Below are 15430 nucleotides of genomic sequence, written 5' to 3' on the forward strand. Positions count from 1 at the left end.
TATTTCTTAAATTTCATATATTACTTAAGTTAAGAAATATAGGTAATGCTTTTGTTCATTTACCGTAGAAACACAAAAGAGTTATATGTACGGCGGGTTTGCATATCCTATAAATACACGAAATCTTTTTTGGTGATTCGCCACCCGAAGATATTCGATTTCAGCGATGAAATTTTTACAGTATTTTATCAACATCACTTGACAACTTTTCTGCACTATTGCGTTTTCGATTTATAAAAAAGTGATTTTTCGCTCCGCCCTATATATATATATATATATATATATATATATATATATATATATATATATATATATATATATATATATAATTACCGTGGTATTTTAATGTGATTACTAATTTCCTTCTTACAGAGAAGAAAGCTCGATCACTGATTTTCCCCCGTGCTAAATCATTATACTTATTTTTCATTCTAATTTTAAAATAGAAAACGATTGCAATGAAATATACGACTCGGGTTTTTAAAAATCCACTTTCTCTTTCGAAAACTGTATCTAACCTCTAACTAAAAGGGAAGATCACTAAATAACGAACAAATAAACAAATCTCCTATACTTTTAAAACACAAATGTAGGTAATTTGTATGCATGCTTGCTTTGTTCAATTTATTGAATGATATGTTAAAATTTCAAGTTACGAAATAGTCTGCAACAATAAAGAAGTAATAATGGTCATGACAATGATAAATACGTTTTTCAACATTAAAAATGTACAGAAAAGTAACACAGTATGAAATTTAAAATTGTAGATTTATAGTAGAGGTTCATAGTAATGTGAAATATAAATATACATTTTCCAATGTCTTGCAATTTGGTTCGTATAGAATTAATAATTTGTTTCGATTTTCTCGCGGCACACCGGTTGGGGAACGCTGGCCTAAGGTGTTTACTGAATCTTAAGTATGAGGAAAAAGAAAACAGACTGAAAAACGTGGAATTTATTTACTAGTATAATGGAGATTCTTTTAAAGCCAACCTTAGACTCCCTGTCGCCAAGGATGTTTAAACGTTACTCAAGCGTAACTCCAAGACCATCAGAATTGAAGAAGATGAAATACAGGTACAAAAGGTAACCGATAAAGAAAAGAGAAACATAGAAATGGTACTCATCATAACAAAAATATGTCTACTTACACAAAAATGTTCTGCAGAATTTCAATACGTTTCATATCGCTAAAATCAAGGAACAAAACCCTTTGAGTTCGAGAGAGAACTGGTATTCAGTGGAACCAGTTTTATCTTAACAATCTCAAGCAGGTACGACATACGTGGGTATTTCGAGTAACGCTAATCCCTTGGTGACCGTAACTACAATACCAAAATGCAGAATGTTCCATTGAGTAACGTTACTCAGCGTAACATAATTCAGAGCGTACCATTTTAAAAGTTACACTGACCAATAACGTTATTAACTAGGTGCAGAAATGGGTTACAAAATAGTAACCGTAACAGATAACAAATTGTAAATATTGCACATTTCGTTAAGTTATCCACCCTTGGCTGTAACCCGCCTTCATTTGGTAACGCTTGCTCGCAATACTATTTAAATTAGATATTATACTTTGATAGACAAAGGAACCAATTATTGCGCTTTTAGCCAAAACCTAGGCGGACGACCAACTTCGGAATAAATGCCGCAAAAACATTACAACGCGCAGTTTTACTATACGGATCCATAATATAAGTAGTAGTAGGAGCGGGTTAGAAGCCCCATAGGGGTTGGTTGGGTTCTGTTCTCGACATAAAATAGGCATGCTGCTGAATCATCGAATCCGCGTCTTTCAAATAGTACCCACTTCCATATATCTTTTCTCGTATTGAACATAACTTTATTGCCAAACTTACACACCTAAAATTCACATAAGAATTCCAGTTCATCATTTCTTACCTCATTTCTGCTGTAAATTTGCCTAATTTTTATATAAAAAAACGGAGGGGCAACTCTAAACTTAACCAGGCCTTTGTGCGGCAGATTAGTAGTTTTATTTTTTATTTTTTTAAAAAAGTTAATGGTAAAGTTTCACGCTAAAATTTTAAAAAAATCTGGTATCCCAATAATGAAACAATGTTAATTTAATTATGTATCTGAAAGAAAATAGTCGAAATTAGAGATAGAAAGGATAGAAATCTATAAAAACAGAACTAATTCAAGTACCAGAATGCAAAAGGTAACAGGACAACGACGTAGCCATTCCTGCTTTCATTTTCATCGATCTTCCAAAGATATAATTAAAATACTATTATTAACATATCCAAATAACAAATTTAAACTGGTGGAGTTACGAATAAAACAACCAAAACGTTAAAAAGATGACTCATATAATTATAACATCAATCTCTGACAAACACTAAAAAGAAAAAGCATGTGCTAACCGTACCCTGTGAACGAGTAACTCGCACAGACAACGTAAGACACATCGTCGAACATTACATCACCAACCAATCACAATGCTTTAAAACCTTCAATCATAACAAGAGTTCTAACACCGCCAACTAACTGTTGGCCAATGCTAAACACACTATCTCGAAGTTGACTGTCAGTTTGGGATAAAAGCATTTTCAGTGAGGAAAACAATACAAATCAATGGATGAACACAAGGCTACGTTTCTTTATTACCTTGACAGTTTACGAAAGAAACTGCTAAAAACTTAGGAATTACTCAAGCAGACGGTTCTACCAAATTTTGACACATTTCTTACATTTTCCGGTTAGGTTAGAGGTTTGTATTTCTTTTAGCAGAGCATGCACTAAATGAGGAGCTCCATTACTACTTGCATATTGACTCTAAGAAGTGGTCAGTATAAATACAGTGTGGACGTATGACATAAGAACTACAGTGCATAAGACTGGGTGGCCACTGAAAAGCGCGAATAATGTCTAACCGAGTCAGGGTAGGAGCGGAGCAGGGGAGACCGAACGGTAGCGAAGGGTGCATTCGTAGGGAGCAGGCGCGTCAACGAGGGGGTATACGCAAACACGAGGATAGTGGAAGAGCACACTTACACACATAATTCTTTCACTGTCACTCAAAATTCAATTTAATATGCTGTGCACTGACAGTTATTACTTATATTCACACTCTCATTCTTTCAAAAAAGTGTTTCTCATCATATTTTGCTATCTGTAAATTTTCTATTTGATAGAACCGTCTGCTCGAGTGAACTCAATAATTACTCCCTCAAAGTGTATTCGCTCAACAACAAAACATTCTGAAAAAGTAAGATGATCAAGTGAAATGGTAGGTATCGATGAGAAGATAAGACAAAACTCAATATAAAGCAAGTAGTTTAGACCTTGAGAGTAGGTCTAATTAGTAGAACGTAAAGAAGTTTAATGTATATATTTGTAAATGTTAAAAATATCAGCTCGTTGAAACTATTTTCAATAGGCAGATGATTGCGTCAGGCGTTACGGTGTGATGAGACAATTAATGAACCAATTGCAGTTTCTTGCTTTTCTACGCGTATTAGTCATCATTTTATACAGCAGAAGAGCTTGAAATATATTTGCCGACTGCAACTATTTGAACATTTATTCAAGCAATTCAAAAACCTAAAACTGTTTTACACAGGTTATCAGAGTTTGAAAGAACAACTGCGTATTTATGCTTACATTATTGGTTCATGAAGTCACATAAGCATGTATAATTCCTCCATATGGGCTGCAGCAATTAGCACAATAAACACGGGGCCCTACACAAGTTTCTATTGGGTTTAATATTCGTGCAGTGCCTGACATTTAACATGCAAAACCTTGTAAACGGTGCTAGAAACGGTGAAACTAACTACACCAGTGATTTTCCCAGAAAATTTTTCATAAATTTGATGTATGTCTTGCTCCTGTTCCCATTTGAAAAATCGAAAGTTGAATCCAAGATGGCGGAAATCTCAAATCATACAGTAAAAGTACTGTATGTAAAAAATGATAATTATACGAAAATGTAATATTTTGTTTCAATATTTACTTCAGAATGTTCAAGTTCAGTTTTCTCTCCGGTTGGAAAAGGGTGTGATTTACATGAAGAGATAAGTCTTTTAGAGCACATCTTTAATGGAAAATTATTTTTTATTTCAGAATTCAGAAGTGACTGAGAGCGAGAGCAAAGAAAACATAGTTGAGAAAAGAGGAGTTAAAGAATTGAAGGCAGGAAACGAGAAATTACCACTTTTGAGATTTTGTGGGAAAATTAATTACTGTGATACTGCAGGGGATTGTGGCTATGCATGTGAAGAAATTATGTAAGTAATCACTATTTTGTACTTTTGAAATGCTCTTTAAGTATTCGGTCAATACAATGATACACGGAAAAATATTGGCTCTAATCTGGCAAATGACTCGAACTCTATATCCTGCTTGTCAGGTGGATTATTGCCACTATTTAAGCCAGCTACAACGACCAGTATTTCCGTATTTGGCGCTTTAATTTTCCAACTCTTACAGACCAACCATCTATTGCAGAAGAATCCAATATGGGCTGCTTATGTCGCTAGTAGCCTAATTTCTTACAGCAATCGTTTATGAAGCGGGATATCAGAGTCGAGTCTCCATTAACCAGCATTCTGTGTAGTTCAATTATGTGAAATTGAATTGAACATTTGTTTGCTCGTCATCTGTAGGGCACAAATAATGTGTGTCATTAAAACTCGCTTTGCTATATCAGCTGAAAAAGTCCTTCGATGGATACAAGAAATAATAAATGAACATGAAACGGCTGACTTTTTTTTTTTTTTTTTAAGGGATTACTTTCTTTTAGTTGAAATATTTTGTCAGGAGTGCCTAAAGTAATCGAATAGCTGAAGACACAATGAAAAGTCAAGAGTTAAATTATATCGTTTGTTAATACTACGTCGGTGGTTGAGAACTTCAAGTATCAGTTGGATTAAATGTACACCTTGTCTCAAAAAGGTTGAGCGCATTCTTTATTGGTGTTTTGAGGCAAAAGTTTTCAAAGTCCAACTTCGGGTATCTTCGGGAAATAGTAAACCAGGTTCGAACCTCCAAGCCAGCCTTTGCAATCGGGAAAAAGTTTGCAGATGTGTTTTTCTTCTTTTAAATATAATAAGACTTGTTACCAAGTGTACAAAAAAAGCAACATTGATTGAAATATTTAATGATACAATATTTCGAAACTTTGTATTAATGTCAGCTCATGTTTGTTTGTCATTTAGCTCTCCATACGTGATGGGACATTTAGATACGTAAACGAATCTTTCCATATGTAAAAGAATGCTCAAAGTTAAGACATAGAATATAATTATCACCTGAATACTAAAATAAAAGTCAAAGTAGAACAAAAACAGCGTTTCTAGTGGGTATGAATGTCATAATTTTCTTGAGAACCGTTATACATCGCTAAAAGTACCTTAGCAGAAGTCCTTGTGTTAGCTCACTGGTAAGCTGTCGGGTTTCAAATCATAAGGTTGTGAGTTCGAATCCCATCTGGGTCAATGCTCTTTTAAAAATTATATTTTCCGCAATGCATGAAAAATTATATAAAATAATGACATTAAATACATCAGTTGTATATATATAACATAATTATATATAACATAATCATTGCAGAATGTAGTAATTATTATGTTTAAAATATAACATCTGAAATAGGTAGGTGTTCACAGTAGGTCTGTATTATATATATGAGAATGTTAAATACAAGTTAAGAAACTCGTTCACTAGCAGTAAATAAATCATATAGTGTATTTATTTGCAGCTATTTGTCATACAGATGTAACTTCTCAATATTCTCAATACAGCATGTCATTTACATTCGTGAAATACAGTATATTCCTACGGATATAGAAAGTGTGTAAACAGAGTATCCAAAGTCGGATCCTGCTTCAAGACACACAACTTTTCCCGATCCCCTTAACGTCACGGGAAGAAACATAAATTCTCTTTAGAACGGAATATCGTTACTTAGAGTCTCATTCGAATACGTTGAATATGCTTTTGTATATTCATTTCTCTCTCTCTCTCTCTCTCTCTCTCTCTCTCTCTCTTTCGCTTTGTTTATGTGTTGCGGAATATCCCAAGTTGAATACAACATTTGCAAAGTATATGACCATCAGTGTCATGGACTACCGGAAATTGAAAGTCGTGTTTCTTCAGGTTGGATTTGCGTGTTCATGTTAGCTCACTGGTAGAGTACGGGCTTGTTAATAAGGTCGTCTTCAGCTCAAAGCCTGCAGAAAATTATCTTCTTCTTCTTCTTCTTCTTCTTTTTTTTTTTTTTTTTGTTAGTAGAATTGCACAGAAATCGGATTCAAGGAGTGGTTTACTTCTGGAAATATTTTCAGAAGCGTTTAGGTAGCCCTGAAAATGACTGTTTTCGGGAGTTAAGGCGGGGACATTAATATTGTGTCCAATACCCTTCTGAATTTATTACACGCCCCATTCTTCTGGGCATGGAATCTATTAAATGGGTGACAAATTTATCTCCTTCCCCTACCTCCAGCTATGCTTCGGAAACAAGATGCCACAGGTCATCCTGGGTTCTTGGTGGATCTGCCTCAGGCCAACTATCCCTTAGAGTACGCTTCACTTCTGCCCACATATTTTCCGTGAGATTGAGGTCTGCTCCACGAGGCGGACAGTCAATTAAATCAATCTCAGGCTGCCCTGCGAACCATTCCTGAACCACACGGGAAGTATGTATTGGCGACTGGTCTTGCTGGAACTGAATTACATCATCAGGCGGAAATACTCGTACAGATGGCACCATGATATTACTCATAATATCTAAGTACTGAGCACTGTCCAGGTGTCCTTCAATTCTGTGAAGCTGTTCTGCTCCGCGCCTGAAAATCCAACCCCAACATGAAATAGATACATGGCCACTGCGATTTCAAGCAGCAACACATCCAGGGTCATATCGGGTGCCTCTCGGGCGATACACAAAACGGCGTCCCTCATTTGATGTTGTGAATATGGATTCATCTGAGAAAACTACGTTTTCCCAATTGCGACCCACATTCGCCTGTGCAAACGCGAGACGGCAAATTTTGTGGTCGTCTGAGAGTTTTTCCTTCACGGCAGCAACACAGCCACGTAACCCAGCATGACGAAGCCTTCGCAGAGCTGTATGCTTACTACCAGGAAAGAGAGAAGCTTCCCTTAGCTGTCTAGACGTCCGTAGTGGGTCTAACCGGGCTTCGTTTACTAATCTCGCATCTTCTGCTTCGGTTGACACATGCGGACAACCAGAAGAGCGTAAATTACCAGTTTGACGTGTAGGACCATATTTCCGAATCCATCGCCTTCCTTAGAGGCCGGGACACCTACTCGCCTGCTAGCTGCAGTTGTAGAATAGCCTTCCAACTCCCATAAAGTAATTACTGCTGTACGTCTATCCATAGTTACCAATGTTCTGAGCTGTGAGCAGGAAGCAATAGGTAAAAGCTAGTACCTGACGTGTGGTTGGTTGATTGCACGACACGCCTATTGTGGGGAACGACTTGGTCAACGACTCGCGAAAGAAATCTGAAAATGGTGCGCCGTAATAATAATATTAAAAACAGTTTTTATAAAGGAATATTAATACATACGAAAAGCTGTTTAAAGAATGAATTTTTATACTGACTTTACACGTATAAAAACATATACCATATACCAAACAGATTGAGCGATATGATGATAGCTGTATTGAGACGAACACTTTCGAAGTTCAACTTCGGGTATCTTCTGAAAACAGTAAACTAAAGCTGCTGGTTCGAACCTCCAAGCCAACCTTAGCAATCGGGAAAAAATGTACAGGTATGTTTTTCCTTCTGTTAAATATAATAAGACATGTTGAAATGGTATTAAGTGTAGAAAAAAAGTAAAGTTGATTGAAATACTTAATGATACAATATTTCGAAACTATATATTCACACTTTCGTTTCGTCATTGTGATTTCCATACGAAAAAAATAATTTACGTATGAGCTCAGTTATATTTCAGAAGCAGCTTCCGAAAAGAGGTCATGTTAGCTCAGTGGTACACCCCCGAGCGTTTAAATCGTGAGTTCGATACCCGTTCAGGTGAGATTCTTTTATGATATTCTACTTTCCTCAATGCATGAAAATTATGTAAAATAGTTACATTACAATTCATCAGTTGTATATATCAGTTGAATATATATATTCATATCATTTCACGACATAAGCAATTTTTATCTTTAAAATATAACATTTGAGGTATTGACAGAACGTCGGTATGTTATATGTGAATATTAAATACAAATTACGAAAATCGTGTAATAGCAATAAATAAGTTATGTAATGTATTTATTTGCAGCTATTTTCATACGCAGGTAACTTCTCAATATTCGCATTACAGCATTTAGGTAGAGAATATCGAAAATCGGATCGTGGTTCAAGACAAAAAACTAGCTAGCCCCAAACTGTCACGTAAGAAATTCACCAATCGCAAAAGTAAAGTGAAGAGATTGAGAGCGGTAATATCTTAATCGCTCTCTCTCAACTCTCTTATCTGCATTTATGTTCCAACATAACTCATGTATGCCTAGAGCAGGGTTTCTCAACCTGGGAGTCGTGGCCCCTAGGGGGTCGCGAAGATAAGCGGAAGAGATAAATATAGTTAGAATCTAATACCGGAAATTATTTTGAATTTTGTTCTGATAGGCATACTTTTATTTTTTATACATACTGTAAAGAACAATAAAAAATAAGTCTACTGAACATTTTCAAAGGGTGCAGAGTTGTTTAAAAATGAATTTAAATGAAAGACGTATGATATGATACTAATGAGAACTGTATATAGAAATACTAGAAAAATACACATGGAACAAAGCCTGCACATTGAAATACAATTAAAATTGAAACCTAATGAGATGCCTAAGCATGGTGTAATTTCACTAGTGCAGCAATGCCCGGTTCAATCTTCGTGACGAACATTATGAAGCCATTTTCAACTGATAAGCGATTTCTTGTCTTTGTTTTAATGTTTACCATGAAAAAAAAAAAAAAACTTTCGCACAAGTACGATGTAGCAAATGGAATTATCACTTTTAAAGCAGCAGATACCAGACCAGGATATTCTTCTCTCCTCATCAGGCAGAACTTGTCCAAGTCTTCGTTACAGAAAACCAGTTGCAAAGACTTGTAGCATGATCATTCTATTAGTTGGTCAAGAAGTTGTGGGCTTAGATCAGATACGTTAATGGCCTCTTCAATGAAGGAGTTTAACATCCATCTTGAACCAGCACCTTCGTCGTTGGGAATATAGATAGTACAGTTACTGTATCCACTGTCAATGCCGGGCGCCGAAAAAAGAGGCACAAATTTCGGAGGAAGTGTGTTACTCATGTTAGGAAAGTAGGGATGCACGCGAGACAAGACGAGACGAGAAATGGAAAATTTCGCCTCGTCTCGCAACCTCAAACGTTGGTCTCGTCTCGCGTAAGGTCTCGTCTCGCGTAAGGTCTCGTCTCGCGTCTCGCATAAAATTTTGAGTCTCATCTCGCATCTCGCGCGAGACTTTCTCGCATGGTCTCGCAGTCTCACATATATTCTAGGTCAAAATTTTGCAATGTGTTATTCTATGGCTGTTGAATGATGATGTGATATTCTGTCCGAAGGCAGGTATTTGAGCTAAAAGTCCCTTGGCAAGGTGAATGGTGGTTTGCCATTGCTTTCCATGGGATGAATGTTCATAACATCCTAAGGAGACGGAACCTAGAGTTCAACATGGTATTCGAACTTGTGTCCCCTAAGCTACAAATTAAAAGAAAAGTTGTGCTGGAATTTGATCGCTGGACCATTAATTTTCGTCAAATTAATAGCATAATTTACAGCAAAACCAGCATAAATTGTTGCTGGATTCAACATTGTTTTCCAGCTTAGAGGTGTTCAGCAATATTTGGCTCTTCTAAAATATCGTCGCCACTATCAACATTTACACGTTTTGGTCGTTTCCTTGAAGGGTGATTTTTCCAGTATAAAGATGTTTTTATACCACCAAAAGCGCTTGTACACAACAAAAGAACTCCTCACAACACAATACGACCCAATTCTTTTGGTTCGTTCGTGCTTGTACCAATGTTGGATTATCGCATTTTATCAACTTTCGCTTTCAACTTATACTGCCAGATCTAGAAAATAAAATTACTGACAGATATAGGGCCATTCCTACCATCTCCCACCAAACCTATAGGGACATCCTGCCAAACCAGTATTTGAATTAAACTTCCGAGCTAGAGGGGGATGTTTTTGATAAATATATAGAAAGAAAATACTTATTCCATGTAAAAATATGTTATTTCTGCGAGCCGGGCCGGGGATAAACTTTGAGAGAGGGGATTTCCCCGCCATCCCCCAACATTAATCGCTAGTAGTAATGTGAAAAAGACAGAAACAACAGAAATAACATATTTCGCAGCAATAGGGAGTCTTATTCGCTTTTCAGACCAAAAATAGAAGTTCATGTATTCGTGCGCGCCCGCGTGTATGTGTTTGTGTCGCAAAAAAAAAGTCCTAAATCTATGCTGTAATAAATATCCAATTTACAAAGCTTTTCTTTTTTAGAAACTAAAGAAGGCTTTAATTCTGAAAATTAACCTTGATTAATAATAAATCTCATAAAATGTCTATTGCCCCAATCACTTTTTTTAGTTCCTGGAGGCATTAACGCTCAACTTAGAAAACTCAATAAATGTAAAATTACTAAATATACAATTAAATGCAATTCATAAATGTTGCGAGACGAGACGAGACGTCTCGCGTGCATCCCTATAAGGAAAGTGCATGTGCACATGTATAAAATAGAAGGAAAAACGTAATAAAATGTGCTCAAAATCAAGGAAAGGCAGGGTTTACTTTTGAAAATTTTATTGAGCTTCGTGCCAACCATGGTGGCGCTTCGCAGCTAGTCTGTCGACCTCACTCATATGTACGGAGACATCGTCGTATACTCTCGCCCCGAGCGCTGATTTTCCATGCCACGGCACTGTTCACTATAAACAAGAAATGGATTCTACTATTATAGAAATAGGTATGTTAAAAATCCCACACAAGCTTATTATAAAACACAAATTATAAAAGGGTCGCTGGCAAGAGGATGTGATGAAAGGGGATCGTGATAGGAATTAGATTGAGAACCACTGGCCTAGAGTAATTTTAACCAAATTTCTTATAGTTTGAAAAAGAATGCTGTCGGGTTACCTATGGTGAATGGGAGGGGGATACATATAAAAGATTGCTAGAAAATGATCGGTATTAGTGTCGAATTGATAGTTTTCGGGGTCGCTTAGATAAATAGTGTGACTTTCGATTTCGCTTAACTCCGATTAAGCTCTCATTAGTAGGGATGGGCACGAGCGATTTTTCTTTGAAACTCGACTCGACTCGAAACAGACATCTTTGAGGTCTACTCTAGGACTCGGCGCGAAAAATATCCTCCAACTCGACTCGGATTAGAGTCGAGTCAAACTAAAACGAGCCAAATCCTGTGTGTAGTCCTACCGAGACAATACATAGACAATATAATTATTCTATTATCAATTATACTACTATTACTACAAATAATAATAATAATAATAATAATAATAATAATAATAATAATAATAATAATAATTATTATTATTATTATTATTATTATTATTATTATTATTATTATTATTATTATTATTACACCGTGTATAAACATGAACGATAGATGGTTAGTAAAGGAATACTAAAAGCTAGTTGACTGCCGACGTCGGTAGTCATGACATCGACGTCGGTAGCTACAAAGCAAAGACATCGTTCATTACCCTAAGCTGTAAGCGTCGGTGGACTACAGATGGTCAACTATTGACCTCTCGCCAAAAATTGGTGGCCCCGCAGCGACAATCCGCGGTGGCCCCAGTTCCATTTTGAAAACATTACTACCAGCGGCAGAGACGCGATGAAACGACAACGAACCACAAAATTACTCTCCCAAAATATGTTAAAATGCCTATATGTGTGATTTGTTTATATTTAGGTGAGTCAAAAAAACAAAACAAATACCCCGGGGTGGACGCGAACTATCAATATTACGATTACTAGGCACGTGTTCTTCTGATTTCCCCACGAAAACGATCATAAAAAGCTTGCTTGTTGATGGATAAATCATTGACGTCTTAATTTAGCCAATCAGACAAACCCCTATATCTCGAGTTCTAGGAGGTGATACTGTGAACCGTTTCAGATTTATTGCTTTCTGGTGGGGTACTATCTATGTGCAAAATTTGAGTATAATAGCCGACATGCATCTTCGGTGCCTCTTATCTTTAGTACAATTTTAACCAGCGATGGTGTGGGTCAATGAAAATTTGATCCACGAACCACCATGATCCAGTATCACCCACCACCCAAATGACCCATTGGCCCACTCTGACCCATCATCCATCGTGATCCACTCTGACCCACCACCAACTATGAACCACTCTGAACCATTGCGACCAACTCCGACCCACCAACACCCATCGACATCAACTCTGACCCATGATCCACGTCCTCTTCTCCGTTGACTAAAAAGGCTACACTTGTAATAAAACAAGACTGTGAAATTATCACTTATCGGAGTTTGAATTTCTACCGTCAATGGCTCAAGCACCTCTCTGTTACAATACTGGTGGATCTGACCTTTACGATATATAATGGCAAAGTGTTTCTCAACTTCCGAATTAAAATGAATTTAAATTTATCATATATAATTATTTCTTTGTTGCCTTACAGACACATTTCAGTAGAAAATAGGATGAAATTTGAAAGTCTCAAACTAAGGAAAAGTAGACCAACGTAAAAAAAGAAAGAAAAACTAATTTTCTATATCATTAAGCACCTGAAGTGTCACTCTTTATCTAATCCACCTCGAAAATTATGGATTCGACACTAATGTCGGTCTTTTATATATATATATATATATATATATATATATATATATATATATATATATATATATATATATATATATATATATATATAATTTTGATGTCAGCCCCTTTCATTTCTCCTAGGAGAGCAAACGGATACTGCCACCGTTAGGACTAAATTTGGTCTTAAATGACATTAAAATTTCTACCAATTAATTTAGCGACCAGTGTTGCATTTAAAAGCTCGGCGCCCCTACGCACTTTTGCTCTCGGCGCCCCCAATAACTACATATTTCTCCGCCCCTTCATCCCTAACTTAAAAATAAAACTTAATTCTAATATGCTTAGTTAGTGAATTTATTACATTTAAATACCACTCACTACATGCTACAGCTAGAACTACGTAACAAAAAATAACAAATGTGAAACGTGTTCTGAATTATTTTTAGATTTCTTACGCTATTATTATACATATTAGAACAGTAAAAGAGGATTGTTCATGAAATAGTATATTTGCTCTTGATTTTTAACTTTTTCATACGGAAAAAGTTAAAATATTATTCAAGTTTTAAATTTTGCACTCTGCAAATATATTGCCCTCTAGGCAGTGGGACTAATGTGAAATGTGGACTAATGTGGACTAATGTGAATTGCGGCGCTGAAAACTTACGATTCGATTCTAATATCGGTTGATTTCGATATTTTTATGTCGCTACGTAACCACCCTGGGTGCTAATGGGAGCTTAATTGGACTTGAATTGAAAGTATAACTATTCACCTAAGCGACCACGAAGCTATGGATTCGATACTAATATCGACCCGTTTCTAGCATTTTTGATATGTATCCCGACAGTACTCTTTTCCAGACTGTAAGAAATATAGTTATAATTGCGCTAGATATATCAGAATTATGTTGAAACACACACATACATCCACTTTTATATTCTGTATAAATAGAGAGTGAGCGACCGAGCGAGAGAGAGCGACTAAAGGCATCACCACTTCCACATTGCAAAAGCATATATCAGGAATTGAATTGAAAATCTATGTAAAGACTTTCTGCTGTGGCGTGCTTCATAAGGACAATTCCAGTCTGCTCACGTGACCTGTGGGGTTCATGAATTTCTTGCGAGCGTTGCGACTTCGGATTCTCTGTTTAAACCCTCGGTTTATGCATCGAATAAGTTTTCAAGAACATAAATGACATGCTGTATTATGAATGACGAGAATTACCCTCTATATGACAAATAGCTGCAAATAAATACACTACATGATTTATTTATTGCTATTGAACGAATTTCTTAACTTGTATTTAACATTCTCATATATATAATACAGACCTACTGTGAACACCTACCTATTTCAGATGTTATATTTTAAACATAATAATTACTACATTCTGCAATGATTATGTTATATATAATTATGTTATATATATACAACTGATGTATTTAATGTCATTATTTTATATAATTTTTCATGCATTGCGGAAAATATAATTTTTAAAAGAGCATTGACCCAGATAGGATTCGAACTCACAACCTTATGATTTGAAACCCGACAGCTTACCAGTGAGCTAACACAAGGACTTCTGCTAAGGTACTTTTAGCGATGTATAACGGTTCTCAAAAAAATTATGACATTCATACCCACTAGAAACGCTGTTTTTGTTCTACTTTGACTATTATTTTAGTACTCAGGCGATAATTATGTTTTATGTCTTAACTTTGAGCATTCTTTTACATATGGAAAGATTCGTTTACATATCTAAATGTTCCATTACGTATGGAGAGCTAAATGACAAACAAACATGAGCTGACATTAATACAAAGTTTCGAAATATTGTGTCATTAAGTATTTCAATCAATGTTGCTTTTTTTGTACACTTGGTAATAAGTCTTATTATATTTAAAAGAAGAAAAACACATCTGCAAACTTTTTCCCGATTGCAAAGGCTGGCTTGGAGGTTCGAACCTGGTTTACTATTTCCCGAAGATACCCGAAGTTGGACTTTGAAAATTTTTGCCTCAAAACACCAATAAAGAATGCGCTCAACCTTTTTGAGACAAGGTGTACAAATAAGTTTAACTCAAGCGAAAATAATTTATGATTCATTGCTTGTAGCAAAACTTTATTTCCAACATACAATGCAACGAAAGAGTTGAGTTGAGTTGATATTGAGTTTAACGCACCGTTCAGCAGCTAGGCTATATGCGACGTGGACCTACTGATTAACGTGGAATCCGAACCATATGAGCTCCCGCCGGGAATCGAACCCGGGTCTCCCACGCCAAAGGTGCATACAATGCAACGAAAGAATAATCAACGTAAGCAGTTTACATGCATGTAGAAGTTCCTACTTGGAGATCCATTTTGGTGGACAGTCTTCACAAGGACTTGGAAATTTACTTCAATACATCTTCCCATCAATACATTAGTATCGTCTTTATATATTATGTACATTCTACATCGTGAGTCATTGAATGGCCGTCAACAATAAAGATTTCGGATGCACACTAAGCAGATTAGGGTCCACAACTTGGTGAATTTGGTCAATATCAGATGAGTTTCATCGA

General features: G+C 36.1%; 1 protein-coding gene across 6 annotated transcripts in view; it reads left to right on the forward strand.

Annotated features, from left to right (window-relative positions):
- WRNexo (WRN exonuclease) overlaps positions 1–15430 on the forward strand; it is a 291251-nt gene that overhangs the window by 24882 nt on the left and 250939 nt on the right. For all 6 annotated transcript variants that reach the window (XR_014130422.1, XR_014130421.1, XM_081749028.1 and 3 more), the window contains exon 2: positions 4094–4257. Coding sequence is in view for 3 of the 6 variants with exons in the window: in XM_081749028.1 (XP_081605154.1) it covers positions 4094–4257 (164 nt within the window). In the remaining 3 variants the exon portion in view is untranslated. The remainder of the gene's footprint in view (positions 1–4093; positions 4258–15430) is intronic.

This window comes from Thermobia domestica, chromosome 2 (genome assembly GCF_964235325.1).
Source record: "Thermobia domestica chromosome 2, izTheDome1.hap1.1, whole genome shotgun sequence".
Classification (NCBI taxonomy): domain Eukaryota; kingdom Metazoa; phylum Arthropoda; class Insecta; order Zygentoma; family Lepismatidae; genus Thermobia; species Thermobia domestica.